The sequence below is a fragment of the Diuraphis noxia genome, unplaced genomic scaffold (assembly GCF_037042655.1).
Source record: "Diuraphis noxia isolate RWA-SAM2 unplaced genomic scaffold, SU_Dnox_SAM2 contig0001, whole genome shotgun sequence".
In the NCBI taxonomy this organism is placed as follows: domain Eukaryota; kingdom Metazoa; phylum Arthropoda; class Insecta; order Hemiptera; family Aphididae; genus Diuraphis; species Diuraphis noxia.
The window spans coordinates 87183459-87200084 of record NW_028301711.1 but is presented as its reverse complement, the minus strand read 5'-3'; the positions used below and the strand labels follow the sequence as shown (position 1 = coordinate 87200084).

Here is a 16626-nt window from a genome sequence, read left to right as displayed (position 1 = left end):
AATAAGAAAAATTGTGACAAGAAAAATTTTACCTTGACATAATAAAATTACAATCCCATATTTTATGTTCATTTATGACTTTTAAATCAATAACCAGTTAGGGACTTAGGGTCATATCTTTCAGATCATTCTATTTTACCTGTACATTATAGTTTTTCCTTATCTGACAAATCAAAACTATTAGGCAATCATTTAGCTGATTTAATTAAGGCTATTGATGCTATAAGATTTCGGTAATGATTTATGTTACAATAAATTGATACATATATTTAATGATATTTAAGTAAATTGTAAAACAACTTCAAATTATGTCAAAAAAGTTCATTTTATTTTAGGACATTTAATGGTGACAATTTAGGAATAAACACTATCAGTCAATTTAGCTGATAATTTTCTTCCAATTTCTTTTGTAGGTTTTGTAAAGCCCAAAAAACAGTAACCCATAACTAAACAAAAAAAAAATGATTTACTACTTTATAAATTAGTTAATTATGCTAAAGATGTTGCAATTAATAATTTAAAGTTTAATGGGATTTCTAAAGAATCAATTTTAAATAAAATAGTTTTTTTAACGCTTCAATTAATTATAGTGTCAAGATGCATGATATATTTGAAGGCATTTGTTATTAGAACACATGTGACATGTTACATAATAAACTACTCTACTAATATAGTAATGTAGTCAAAATGTTCTCACTTGTTTTAATAAACTATAAAACAGCATTTCAATTATGGTTGAAATAAAATAGGAAATATGTCACCTATTATTAAACTAGCTCATTTATACAAATCACACTTATAAATGTCAGTACAAAAATTATAACTTTTGTTTATTATTTTCTGTTTTTGGTAAGAAACTTATAGTAACGGAAGATGGCAAGGTTTGATTATTTCACAGAAATGTTTAAGAAATTATTCAAAATTAACTATCAATTCAAATTTCTGATAGCTCAATTTTTCACCTTCAACAAATGATAGAAAACATAATTCAGAATATTATTTTATCTCATTATTAAATGATAATTTGAAATCCAAATTTATGGATATATTAATATTCTATTCAATCAAATTATGAACAGCTCTTAATTCAATCGTTTTTTTAATAACATTTAAACAAAATATGATAAAACAAATGTATAGGTACGGAAAATCAATTTTTGATAAAATCGAATTTTGATATTGGTACCCATAACTCTAAAACAAATTACCATAGACACATCAAATTTTTGCTGACTATTTAGACTGACATTTTTTATACTTGATAATATTTTAAATCCTTTAAAGTTATTTATGGACATTTGAAATTTTCGATCTTTTGAGTTTTTTTTTAAATAAAATAAAATTTTATTCTTTTGGTAAAATGAGCCAAAATTTAATACAAGGCTCCTAATATATTGTCACAACATAATTAAAAAATTTAAATAAAAAATGTGTACCGAAAAATCAAATTACATTTTTTACACTTTTACACATTTTACAGCATTGGATATTCACTCAATTTCTCTTGTACCAAAGCTCTTATTTTGTTGTTATCAAAAAACGAATAATTGTAGAAACTTGAATTTTACACCATATGTTTATTGAATGTTTATGTTTTTATGCTTGACAAAATTTTCAATATATTTCAACAATTTTTAAGTTATTTATAGAAATTCGAAATTTTCCGTTATTTTAGTTCTTTATTCTATAAATTTCGATCAATTATTTTATTAATCGGGTCATAAAACTTGACAATTTAATACAAGGTTCCACATAAGCTTATATAATAGCAGTTGGAAAATATTAAAAATACATAGGAACTTTTTTTTTTTTACAACCATTTAAAGTTCAATTTTTTACAAACTTCACTTAATTGAAAATTTACAAATTTATTAGTTGTTAAGAATTTATAAAATGTTTAAATTTTATAGCTGAGGACTAAACATTTAAAATAAGGTTCCACATAAGTAGTTAATTTTCCTGCATAAAAAATTCAAAAAACTATACAAACGTCAAACACAGTTATTTTTATAGTTATTTTAAGTTCAAATTCGTATGAAATTATATTAAAGAATAACAATTTTAATTGTATTGTTGTAATTTAAAAATATTATTCGTGGGTAGGTATTTACTTTTCTATAGTAAGCTTTATATTCCAATATTAATAGTTCTTATGTTATTAATGACTTATATTAATATTTAATATAAATTGTAGGTATATACCTACTATGAATGACTGAGTGAGTCGGGTACATAATGAATCTGATTTGATTAATTTGAAATTTATTTTATAGGTAGGTACCAACATATTTTTTTTTTTAAATAAGGATACAATTAATATAGTATATAACGTCATATCCTAGAATGAAAAATCGTCTCCACTCAGAATCATTTTTCGTATAAAATATCATTGATACGATATTATATCATTGAATTCAAATTTTATATAATCCATTACAGTAGCCCACTTGTAGACTAATTTACAATAGAGAGACATCTACATAAACCCGCTTTTTAATATTATGGATTAAAATAAAAATAAATATAAACATAATTGTTATGTATTATTTTCAAGTTATAAAACTTAATTGGTGTTTAATTAAAAATGAAAAAGTATTTCGATTTAATGTTTTTGTTTTGTTTAATTAACAATCATAATTTGTTAAAGTATGTTATTTCCTGATTTATTAGCATGATATAACATAAATTAAAATTAATAACATAAATTAATCTATTCAAACCGTACAACAATATATAGTTATAAATCTACAAAAAATATCAATTTAATTATTTTTTTGTATTAATTTTCAATAAATTGATCAACTGTTTAAATCAACTTAAATATTCATTAGTTGAATAATCCAGTTTTTTTAAACGCATTATATTAACAAATATTTTGTCAAACCAACGACCAACTGATATTATTATTGAAATAACTTGCATATTGATTAAAATGTGAATACAAACACTCGTATTTAGATTTTTTATAATATCGTGACATTTTTTAGACATATTCATCCCAGTAATTATTAGAGGTCTGTTACCAAATTCATGTTTTGAAAAGGGACCCCAGATAATATGCTCCGTAGGAGAATAAAAATGAATAAGTGCAAAGCTTTAGTTGTCAATTTATAATAAAGTATTTCAGGGAATACCTGAAATATTTTAATCGTAATGAAACTTTCGGAGCCAGGGCCGGATTACCGAGTAAAAATCAGTGAGCCGCGACAACTTTGGGCAGCTGACTTAAATTATGGTAAGAGTTAAAAGTTTAACATGTACGGAAAATTTGGAAGGCTGAATTTGTCTAATCAGAACTCCATTTCTATTCTTAATTTCTTATACATATTGAGATTATCGGTGTGAACTGCATAATATGATCATAGGTGTCGTGGAAATGACAATAATGTGATATTAGTTTTATAATATACTTCAGTTTATTTAATATTTTCTACTATAAAATGATTTGTTGTTAAAGTTATGTAATGCAATACGATATTTAAAATTAATTAATAATGATGACGGTGTGATTTGGGGAAAATAGATAATATAACGAAAATATTTATAATCATATGCGCAGTGCCGCAAAAACCGGGTGTGCAGAGCGTGCCGCGCACACGGGCCCCGAGGCTTACATACATTTGGGGGGCCCCGGGCCCAACCCGGAGCAAACACATAAATTGTCTAAAAACGCAAAATTAATTACTCACAATAATTTTTTTTTTTTAAGTTTAAACATTAATGTAGTTGTATGTATACTAATATTTGATAAGTAGGTACCTCTGGTACCTATGTTAAAATAGGATGGTAGGTTTTTGACGTTTTTGTATAATATTATATGATCAATGGTACTATCAATTTTTCCATAACATCTATTTTTATCGCGTCTATGCGACTATGCCTCTATGGGTCGTTGTTTGTCGAATTGTCGGAAGAACAACTGGCTGATAGCTGAAAACGACGACGGTTGACGAGTGACGACGCGCCATAATATAAGTAATGTTAATGTGTTTATTTATAAACTATTAAAATGACAATATGATACGACTGATACGACGACCACGACCACGATTGTTTGAGTTGCTGGTTTTGGTATAAATATAAAATATATTTTGTAATTTTAATGATGAATATTGACGATACCTACTTTTTAATTATTATATTCTTAACACTGAGCTTAATATTGACTTACTAGTAAAGTAGTAACTAACGACTGCTCGGAGTATCATCATTTATCAGTTAATTGTTTAATGTTTAACTGTTTAAGGTTAAGTAAATAAATTCGTTGGTCTATTCCATTTACGTTCTTCTTTATTTTATTCTGTGATTCTACTGTAACCAATTGTGTATTTTTAAATTTTGGGTTTATTAAAACCTTATAATAAAAAGTCATTTAAAAATTTAGGCAAGGCTGTTAATTTTTATACTTACTATAATAAGAGCAATAAGATATTTATTTAAACAATCAGTTATTTATTTTAGCTTATTCTATACCATTAATAATTCTTATTGTTCTCTTTCAAACAGATTGAATAAAATGTAGGAACCAAAAAAAATATATATATGTTAGTATACATAAAACCTAAAAATGTTGGCACTTATAGATTGTAATACTTACAATAAAAATTAATTTAGGAAGGGGCCCAAAAAAAATATCGCACACGGGCCCCTTACTATGTAGTTGCGGCACTGCATATGCGTTATATTATGTTTTTTGAAAGTATGAAATTACAGTACCGTCAGTACCTAATATATATTATGCGTATTGCCTCAATAATTCGAATAGTTTTAATACTAGGAATCTAATTGGGGTAGTAAAGAACCACTCTACTGCCTTGTTAAATGTCGACTGTCACAGTAAAGCACGATTGAACATATTATACCTTTTTAGTTTTTATAACAACACGATTGAGCACAGAATATTTTATGCGACGTTGCCACATTCACGTTGCCGAAATTCTATAATTTATTATTATTATTATTATTCTTTAAAGCCTCAACAGGTATGGACGTATGGTTTTATTCATGTATTATTACATCAATTATTATGTTACCAGACGCGAGCCACGAGCCCAGCAGAGATTTATTGACACTGTTATCAATTAATAAATTAGTTTTGGAGCAATAAAGTTCCGACGTTTTAAACATTTAGTATTAGGGAAAATACAGAGTATAAGATAGTGAAAATACAATTCCAAAATTATTGTAGAAATAATATCAGTGTTTCATTAATCATTAAATTATAGCCGTGTCACATACATTGCGTTTCATAAAGTGCGTGCGCGTGGTTTTTATTTGTTTTTTAAATATGGATCTAGAAAATATAACAATTATTTTATCAAAAAGAGGCAAAGAATTGGCTTTAGTGAATTTATACTAATTTAAATTGATCGGAGAACGAAAAAAAGATTATATTTTATGATAGAGGTGTACCAAAATAAATGTTCAGCAATAATGTTCTCATGTTTGGATAAACGTAATGTGATTGAAACTTCTAGACAACAGAATCACATTCAAAATTCAATTGAGAAAATAGAATCTTAAATGTTGAGAGAAAATTGCATAAGAAAAGCTGAAGAATCAATTTCCACACGGCCAGCTAAAATTATTCACACCGAACTTTTAAAGTCATCTTCAATATTAAATTTAAATAATCAAAATGTAAGAAATGTTAAAAGTTTTTCAAAAATTATTGTCGATAAAAATGTTTTCGCACAGTCAAATAATTTAAAAATTTGATACACAATTCTTTATACATTTTTATTTAATTTAATTTCGAAAAAATTGTTGATCGTAAATTCACAATTATTTGTTATGATCTCGTATAAAATAAGAATTTTAACACAAATTGTCAAAAACACGAAAATTTGCAAACTATTTTGACTTGGAAATTTTGAAAAGCATTTTTATTATATCTAAGGCTTGAATATACTATATACTAATCACTAGATTATTTATAAGGTTATTTACCTAATACAAAAAAAGTGTACAGGAAAAGTCAAATTATTTTATTATGAACATTTGAAGTACAATTTTTTTCGACATTGGATATTCACCTGTAAATTCATGATTTCTCATGAATCCGCGTGTCGGTACATATTCGAAATATTCATTGAATATTTATATTAGTTTTTTCTATATGATATCATTAAAAACATATTTTGATAATTAAATAAATAATTCCAAATGGCTTAGTATAAATAGCCTATACTTGTCTAAATGTTTTGAAAATTTAATTGTGTAAATTGTGTATAAAAAATAATAATTTAAAAAATAGTTTGATAATTAATCGTTGCTTTACGTATTATTATCCAATGACCAATTTTGTCAATATTTAACTTTAAGTTCACCTTTTTTTTAATCACAAAAAAAAAAAAATCATTCAAAAATGATAAATTATTTTACGTAAATATTCTCGTTTTTCCTAATTGTTTTGAACAATTTAAGAAATTTTTATTCTTGATTTTTTAAAAGTACCAATTTGCTAACAGAAACTACACTTGTAGTCGAAAATCAAAACATGTTACTACTGTAATACCGTATACACGAATTATGAAAGAAAACACTTTATCTAAAATCACATTAAATGAGTACTTGGTAATGAAAATATGTGGTTAATAAGTAATAACTAATAACTAAATAAACGTATTCTATTCTTAACTATTGTAAATAATATAGTGTTTAACTGTATAGAAACCAATAACACGAGCGTGGGTATGAGTGCTGCAGTGACACACAGACACACAGACACACACACACACATAAACACATAGAAACGAGTTATTAGAATTATTTTTCAAATAGTAAATACAATTATTACAGTTGTTTGAAGAGCTAAAGAGTTTGTCGGAGAGAATATTTTTTTTTATGTTACGTTTTCGATTAAATTTAAAAAAGTACAGGCTAAACAGAGTTAAAACGCAGATGCATTAGAAGAGTACGTTTATACAGTTTATACTTAACAGTGAAGTAAGCTTTGCTTACTCGGTGTGCGCTATGTGCAAGAAAGTTTTCACTCCAAAACGACAATATTTTTCCATAGAATTTCAACAGGTCCGTGTAATCAGTTTCAATACGTATTCACACAACGTAGGTTAGTTTGTTAGTTATATGGTCTTATGGGTAAAAATCATAAATAAAGTTATACGAAAATCTTTATCTACCGAAGTAGATACCAAACAATAAACATTATCAGGAAATTACAATGACGTGCAGAGCGCACACGATAGCGTCGTATACTCGTGTGCAATAAAAATTATCGAACACGATAAACACACGCTTAAAAAAAGTAATTGATTTTCAACTAATCTAGAAATTGAATAATCTACCAGGACTAACTTCAGGGAGCAAACTGTGCTTACATGTACGCTACGCCCCTGTTATTCCATTACAATGAGCCCTGGGCCTTAGGAGAGTACTTACAATAAAAAAGTGACGGACACTTACCTCGTCTAATAACCGTTAGCGTCGATCGGCTGGGTGTCGTTGGCGTACGACCGGCGTGAGTTGTGCTTTCGCAAATCGACGTTGCGGACCGAGCTGTTCGAACCACACTCGAGGATTTCCTCGTCCGTGTCGCTACAGGCAGGGCTGCAGGACAGGGCCAGTTTGACGATGAATGCGGTGAGCAAGGTGGCTAGTACTAGGACCACGGATAGCAGCAACAACACGCAAGCGCCGGGAAACAGGGCTGTCGGCACCACCATGTCAGCCACCGTCGAGGCGGTGTCACCCGCGATACACCGACCGTCTGCTTCGTAGTTGTGACGGCTACTTTGGCCTGAAAAAGTCCAGACGCGGGGTCTTGCGACGAATCGCTGGTACCTAGTAGTAGTGGCGTGGTGCGCTCTGCTTCAAAACCTCAAATTGCCTTCGTCGGTGTCGTTTGAATGAGAAAAGTCGACGTCGATCGGGTGCTGGTGAAGGGTGAGATCGAAAGTCGGCGGACACCGCACATGAAACCTCGCCGGGGTGTGCTCGTGTATGCTTCGGTTGCCGTATTTTCCGCGGTTAACTTTATGTACATCGCTTATTTCAGAATACTGTAACAACACTAACAACGCACTCGATCGGAGTAGTTATCATATCATAATCGAAATATTGTTATCAGTATCTACACTGATAACAACAGCACAATCGAAGATTGATAACTACCTACACAATCGCCGATACTGCTTTTGATCATAACGATAACCAGTAAAGTTGCAGCAGCATTGCTACTACAACACTGCCGCGGGCTCGGATGGCTGGTTTATCGATAGATCGTTAATCCCACGGTTGTAGAGTATCGTAAGCGATAGTTCTGCGGACTTGAACATTGGAATGATTAGAGTCAAGAGATAAGTGATAACGATAGTTTCGTTTACACATTACACAAGCATTATAAGCTATAAGCATAATATTTTAAAATTTTAAATCGTGGTTCGATTAGATCGATCTCGAATTAAATACGACAATAATATTAGAATAATGTATAATTAAAAAGTACATAATCAATAAATTACAACAGATTCTCGATAATTCAAAACTTCGATTATACAAAATTTTCGGCTATTCAAAACAAGAAAACTAACCGTCAACACACGACAATTCGAAGTTCTATGATCGCAATTCTAAATGTTTTCACCAAAATGTATTTTCTTATAGTCTTATCGATAACCTAAATATGTGATTCATATAATGTACCCGACTAACTTGGTCATTCATAGTAGGTATATAGGTACAATCGTCAATTTATATAATGTATTAATATAAGTCATAAACAACTATTAATATTAGAATATAAAGCTTACTATACTTAATATGTAATTTCATACGAATTTTAACTTAAAATAACTGTGTTTGACGTTTGTATAGTTTTTGGATTTTTATTCGCAGGAAAATTAACTACTTATGTAGAACCTTGTTTTAAATTTTCAATCCTTAGCTATACAATTTAAACATTTTAACAACTAATGAATTTGTAAATTTTCAATTAAGTAAAGTTTGTAAAAAATTGAACTTTAAATGGTTGTAAAAAAAAAAAAGTTCCTATGTATTTTTAATATTTTCCAACTGCTATTATATAAGCTTATGTGGAACCTTGTATTAAATTGTCAAGTTTTATGACCCGATTAATAAAATAATTGATCGAAATTTATAGAATAAAGAACTAAAATAACGGAAAATTTCGAATTTCTATAAATAACTTAAAAATTGTTGAAATATATTGAAAATTTTATCAATTATAAGAATTAGTGAAATAAATATTTGGTGTAAATTTCAAGTCTCTTCAGTTATTCGTTTTTGGATTACAACAAAATAAGAATATCATTACAAAATAAATAAATTGAGTATCCAATTAATGTTATAATTCAAATGCTCATAAAAATTTTATTTGACTTTTCGGTAGACATTTTTTATATGATAAAAGAAGATAAACTCATGAAGAATCTTGTAAATCTTGTATTTTGTAAAAATTCAAACTTTCAATGCTTATAAAAAAAATCTGACCATTTATTGTTAATATTTTATAACTACCGTTGTGATAATACCTATCTAAGGCCTTGTAATAAATTTTGAAACTTGTTTACCCCACGATTAAAATTGTATTATAATTTATAAAAAAAAAAAACTAAAAACATTGAAAATTTCAAATGTCTGTAAATAACTTAAAAAGATTCGAAATATTTTGAACATTTTATTATGTATAGAAAATGACAGTATAAGCATTCAGTGAATATTCCATGTGTCTACGGTAATTTGTTTTAGAATTAAACTTGCAATATCTAAAATCGATTTTCTCAAAAATCGTGTTTTCTCAATTTTTTTTGTTTTTCTTGGTGCTTTTGAAAACTGGGAATTTCAAAAATTTGACTTCCCCTTTGCACCAACTAGTTTCACTTTCTAACCGGAAAAGGTACAGAAGTTGAAAATCGAAGCACTATTTATTTCGACAAATTATCGTGTACACAGACTAAAAAAAAAAAAGGCGGGTAAGTTATGGATGTCGCTCTGCTGTACAGTAGGTTACAAGTGGATTACTGTAATGGATGGAATTAAATTTGAATCCAATGATATTATATCATTGTATACGAAAAACGATTCTGAGCGAAGACAGTTTATCTGTCTAGGATATATTATAGATTATTAAAAATTTTCAAATCTTAGATTTAAAAAGAAAATTTTTTATGAATTTCTAGTTTGAAATAATTTGCGAATTTTCGTGATTTTCGTGATTTTTACGTATGTTGTCAAACTTCAAACTTTGAATCCTTGTAAAAAAAAATTGTGACTATGAATTTATTTTATTTTTCAACTGTTATTGTTAAAATCTGTTAGAAGCCTTGTATTAAATTTTCAAGCTTTTCTACCGAACAAATAAATTTTTATCGATATTTATAGAAAAAAAAACTAAAAAAGTTGAAAAATTAAAATGTCAGTAAACAGCTCAAAACAAATCTAAATATTTTGAAAATGTTATCAAATATAGAAAATGTCTATATAAACATTCAGTGAAAATTTCAAGTATCTGCGGTCATTTGTTTTAGACTTTTAGAGTTACACCAAAATAAGAAAATTACTAAAAATCCAGTGGAAATCCAATGTTGTAAAAATTTAAATTTCAAATGATCAAAAAATTTAATTTGAATTTCCGGTGGACTTTTATTTGTGATAAAGATTGAAAAACTTGTAAGGAATCTTGTATTAAATTTTCAAATCTTAGATTTAAAAATAAATTTTTTTATGAATTTCTAGCTTAAAATAATTTGTGAATTTTCGTGATTTTTACATAATATGTTGTCAAAATTCAAACTTTGAATGCTTAAAAAAGAAATTGTGACTATGTATTCCTTTTATTTTGCAACTGCTATTTTAAAAATATGTTAGGAGCCTTGTATTAAATTTTAAAATCTTAGATATAAAAGGAAAATTTTTTATGAATTTCTAGCTTAAAATAATTTGTGAATTTTCGTGATTTTTACGTATTTTGTCAAAATTCAAACTTTGAATGCTTATAAAAAAATATCTAACCATATATTGTTAATATTTTATAACTACCGTTGTGATAATACCTATCTAAGGCCTTGTATTAAATTTTCAAGCTTTTCTGCCTAACAAATAAATTTTTATCAATATTAATTTTAAAAAAACTAATAATGATCGAAAATTTCAAATGCATATGAATAGTTCAACTTAAGTCGAAAATTTTCGAAAATTGCATGGTGCATAGAATATACTTATATAAACATTCGGTGAAAATTTCATGTATCTAAGGTCATTTGTTTTAAAATTACATCAAAAACCAAAATCGATTTTGTCGAAAAATGAGTGTGCGTAAAATTTCCCGTTTTCCCCTTAATTTTTAGTTTGTTTTTCTCGATTATTTAGAAAAGTATTAAGAATTTTTCACTTTTGACCCCCCAAATAACTAACCAACTAGATTCACTTTCTGATCAAACGAAGCACTGAAGTCAAAAATCAATAATCGAAGCACTTTTACTGCCCCAAAACGTGATGACAGACACAAAAAAAAAAAAATACATATCATGGTAAAATCAATACATTCATCGCTCCGCTCAGAATCCAAAAAAACTATAAAAAACACGTATTGTTGTAAAATAAATTTTAATGTCACATTGAATGTATATAAATATATATTATTATATTATTGTAAGTGCATACCCATAGTCCATTAGGTATATATAATGATCAGTGACCTATATAGATACTCTGGAAACGAGTTGTATACCTACTCGACACCAACGTCACAAACTTATGATTTACAGCTGCAAAAGTTACAGTCGTCAGTCGTACAGATCATAACCAGAATTTTGATTTTTAATTGATGAATTTCCCATTTTTGAAAAACAAATACTAAACTAAAAACTAACCTACATACCGTTGAAATTTGAAATTTGAAAATATTGTGAGTAAATTTGGAAGTTTAGACATAAATTTCATACCTAACTACAGAAAATCGATAAATATAAACAAAATGTACCTACTGGTAGTCGGTAAAATACGATACAATTAATTAACTAACAGAATTTCAGATTTAATATTTTAAACATTAAGTTCAAATTGAATTAGATTATGATTGTATTTGATCTTTTACTAACTATAATAAATTGTACTCGATATGTCGATGACTCGATGTCTCGATGTATAGCCTGCTGTTGTAGGTACTTACTTAATACAATTTATATTAATACTATAATTTATACTACCTACTCAGTATTTGGAAGTTACTGATTAGGTAATCGATAATCAAATATTTATCTCGGTAATTAATGAGTAATGACACTAATGACCCATGTTTAACCAACGTTTATCTAATATATAATTATTACTAATGAATATTAATATTATGTTATTATTGTTAATATAAAATACGATAATTAAATAGAGAAAATGATTACTTAAATAAATCACTATCGATATATTTTTCATTAGACATATTATACTCATTGATATTATATTGTAGTTGGTAGTTATTACATGTTTTAAACATGGGTAATATAGTACCTAATTGTATAATGATATTATTGATATCTATTCTTTATAACTAATAGCTAACAATATATATAAATATATCAATATATCATATTGTAAAATATACAGTTATACAGATGTTTATATTATATGATAGAAATAATAGGTTCTTATTTAAATGACTGAATAATTAATAGTTTATTGTTGTAGATGACAATCATCAATCGTCGGCTGAATCTGGACAACAGAACAATCTACGTATGCCTATGGTTACTGCCTTACGTGATGACTGATGAGCTGTATAATACGAATAGGTACGTGTTTATTGTTCAATTTAGTATTTTGCAAGTCTTTGAATGATAAATACATTCTTTTAATTTAAATATTCCGATAAATTAATCGTTTTCTTATTGTTAATATTAAACTATAAGCAAATCAACATTAATCGTTCATCGAATAGGGATATGACAAGTCTGAAGTTGAATTAAGGTGAGTTCATAACTTGTTTTATAATTAAATTCCTTATATATAATACATACATAATACCAGTGGCGTAGCCAGGGGGAGGGCTGAGGGGGCTGCAGCCCCCCCCCCGAAATGTTAATAAAATTTAAAAATTATTTCAACAGTCTACAATATTCACTCAAAAAGTCTTAAATTGTATTTTACTAATTTTAAATTGTCATCTTTATTTTGTTAGTTGTCTATAGCTTCGGCTGTGCTAATAGGTATTTAATGCACCACTGCGTAAAAAATTGATCAGCCCCTTCCGAAAAAAAATCCTGGCTACGCCGCTGCATAACACATATATTAAATGTGGCGTTATAACTTGTAGCATGTAACATGAAAAAAATATTTAAAAAAATAAATAACAAATGATCGATGACGAAACTACAGACTTATAGATAAACAATAAATGATAATTCAAATTCAAATAGGTACTTCAATACTCCTCTCAAAAGATGTCAATACCTAAATAAAACTATAAAAACTTACATTTAACAATATCAATATTTATTAAACTAAATTAATAATTGAACTTATCTATAATGAAACCTAATCACCACGCTCCACGGACACAGTTTCCGCATTAAACAATAAAATACTAACCACGATTTAAGATATCTTAAATCTTGATACTATCACAATAGCCAATAGGTACCTTCGGTACGGAGGTAACGGAGAAACGAAACCAAACGATTTTAAGAGGACGTCATTGTCTCTGTTTTACAAGTGCATAACATAGCAATTTTAACGCTCAGCAGAACACGTATTGTAGCTCTATCTGTTAATTTGAAATTTAGAGACTAGGTAAATTATTAGATTCGAAGGCCTTAGATTTATTAAGACCTGGGAAAAAACAAGTAGTAGGTAAGTTGGGTCCCGCGGTCCCGCGTCAAAAAAAGATTGTTAGTCTCCACTACTAATTAAAAACTAAATTTCATAATAGATTATACAATTATATACTTAATTTATATTAATTAAAAATAAATTACATTATTATTTTATTTAATATTAAATTAAATTAATATTGATTTAATCCCCAAGTGACTTCCCTGGTTAACCTTCCCTCAAGACACTCAAGCTAATATAATATATATATAATTTTAAAAAATAACATCATTCATGCTTTTTGTACTTTTTGGATTCTGAACGAAGTGATACTTGTATCTACTTTTAATTAAATAATTATAAATTGTTTGTTTTAGATATTTTTAAATGTTAAACATACCTGAATACTAAATTTCCGATCACCCAATTCATTTTTCATTATTTTCCGCATAGTTACTAATATAGCTGCTATTACTTTATTCACTGTAGTCTTTGATAATAATGTTATTAAAGAGCCTCTTCTTTTCGAATTAGATTCAACATTTTCTCTACGTTTTTTGCTACGTTGAATTGCTTCAGTTAAATATTTTTTTTAAACAGTATCGCGTTCTGCAGTAAATTTTAAAAGCTCCAAGAAGTTCCCATGATTAACATTTAGGTCTTCAAGATCGTTTAAGCCTTCATTAGTACCTCGATAGGATAAATTTTGTTTTCCAATAAATTTAATTATTTCAAACACTTGTTTCATGTTTGATAACATCGACTCTTTCCATAACTTGTTTTTTTCTTATGTTCATCATATCCCTACTTAGTACAAATTCTATGTTATTTTGGTTTATTGCTAATAAATATGCTTCGACAGCTAATGAGTGACCTTTACTACTTTCATGAGATTCAATAGCAGAATATATATTTTTGAAATTAGTGCAACCATTGTTAAAATTACTAAGTACGGAGGATGTATTAAATGTAATGCATACCTATAGTACAATATATATACAGCCTTCACCTCATTTTCATTTGTATTGATTTATATTTAATAATATTTTTTTAATTACTTTAATATTGGTGACAATTCGTTCAAAAAATGAAATTTAATTCAATAAAATGAAGTTTAATCCAAATTGCTCTAAATCTTGAACATACTACAGGGTCCGTCAGAACAAACGCATGTTTTTCAAAATTATGCTATGCTCAAAGTAATTTCAGTAAAAAATGTTTTATTATATTTAAAAATGCATACGCATATGCAGTTTATTCATATGTAACAAAATTTAGGTTTGGAAAATAATGTCAGGCATATGGTGCCCTTGAACCACTTAGTAGGGTTGTTGGCACTCGCAAAACGATCCTATCGTGTCAATCAGCATCTGTCTCGAAATTTTTCTCACCCACCGCTTGAGTGATCTCGTCTTTCAATTCATCAAGGGTTCGTGGTTTATATTGGTAGACTTTTGATTTTATGTGACCCACCAAAAAAAAATTGCATATTCTCAAGTCAAGGGAGCAAGGAGGCCACGGAATGTCCTCGAAACGCGAGATGAGCCATATGTATATGACATTATTTTCAAAACATACATTTTGTTACATATAAAAAAACTGCATATGCGTCTGCATTTTTTTATATAATAAAACATTTTTTACTGAAATTACTTTGAGCGTAGCATTATTTTGAAAAACATGCGTTTGTTCTGACGGACTCTGTACATAAAAAATACTACATCAAATACTGGCTTGAAAATCTGATGTGGTCAATAAAGTCTATCGATCATAAGCAAAAATGTCTATTGTTACCAAATAATAGATTTACGAAAAAACAAATTAATTTTAAATAAATTGTGTACAAATAGAAGTAGTCTGCCATCACTCCGACCAAAAAATGAATAAGAAAAATGATCCATGCAATATCTGTGACAAATCATTCAACCAAAGTGGCCTACTGGAAATACATCGACACACACACAGTGGTGAAAAACCGTACGCGTGCGATGTGTGTGGAAAAGCATTCAGCCAATGTAGCGACTTGACAGTACATCGACGTACACACACTGGCGAAAAACCGTATTTGTGCGATGTGTGTGGCATATCATTCGGCTATTGTAGCAGCTTAGCAGTACATCGACGTACACACACTGGCGAAAAACCATTTGGGTGCGATGTGTGTTACAAGTCATTTAGTAGGAGCAATGAGTTGACAATACATCGCCGTACACACACTGGCGAAAAACCGTATGTGTGCGATGTGTGTGACAAATCATTCAGCCGATGTAGCGACTTGACAGTACATCGACATACACACACTGGCGAAAAACCGTACGCGTGCGACGTGTGTGACAAATCGTTCTACCAGAGTGGCAATTTGACAGTACATCGACGTACACACACTGGCGAAAAACCATTCGGGTGCGATTTGTGTGACAAGTCATTCAGTAGGAACAATGCGTTGACAATACATCGCCGTACACACACTGGCGAAAAACCGTATTTGTGCGATGTGTGTGGCAAATCATTCAGCACATGTAGCAACTTAGCAGTACATCGACGTACACACACTGGCGAATAACACACTTGTTACTTGTATACTTTATAATGAATATAATATTATTTAAAATTTTGTTTATTTATTATTTGTTCTTTATTTAATTACATAAATATAATTCATACAAGTTATTCTTATAATATATAACTTAATATCTTAATACATAATAATCTACATATCGAGCATAACTGTAAAGGTAACCCCGAGTGGCCCGAGTATCGAAAGTATTTACTATTGCTCATTTCAAAAATGATACGGTAAATAAATAAAATGATATTATTATTAAACTATAAATCCAGATC

At 28.4% G+C, this 16626-nt stretch overlaps 2 protein-coding genes across 2 annotated transcripts in view; one reads left to right on the top strand and one right to left on the bottom strand.

Moving 5' to 3' along the window:
* The window catches only part of LOC107163995 (uncharacterized), a 42576-nt gene extending 34884 nt beyond the window's left edge, over positions 1 to 7692 (bottom strand). Inside the window, exon 1 of the mRNA XM_015511656.2 lies at positions 7426 to 7692. The gene's annotated coding sequence lies outside the window, so the exon portion shown is untranslated. The remainder of the gene's footprint in view (positions 1 to 7425) is intronic.
* A 5064-nt stretch (positions 7693 to 12756) lies between these two features.
* Positions 12757 to 16348, top strand: LOC107164005 (uncharacterized). Its single transcript, XM_015511665.2, has 2 exons — positions 12757 to 12942; positions 15636 to 16348. Exon 2 carries the CDS (start codon positions 15665 to 15667, stop codon positions 16346 to 16348), a length of 684 nt encoding a protein of 227 aa, XP_015367151.1. The 5' UTR covers positions 12757 to 12942; positions 15636 to 15664.
* Positions 16349 to 16626: the final 278 nt, after the last annotated feature.

Excerpts from the sequence above, each read along its gene's own strand:
- LOC107164005 (XM_015511665.2), top strand. The coding sequence starts at position 15,665 with ATGAATAAGAAAAATGATCCATGCAATATCTGTGACAAATCATTCAAC.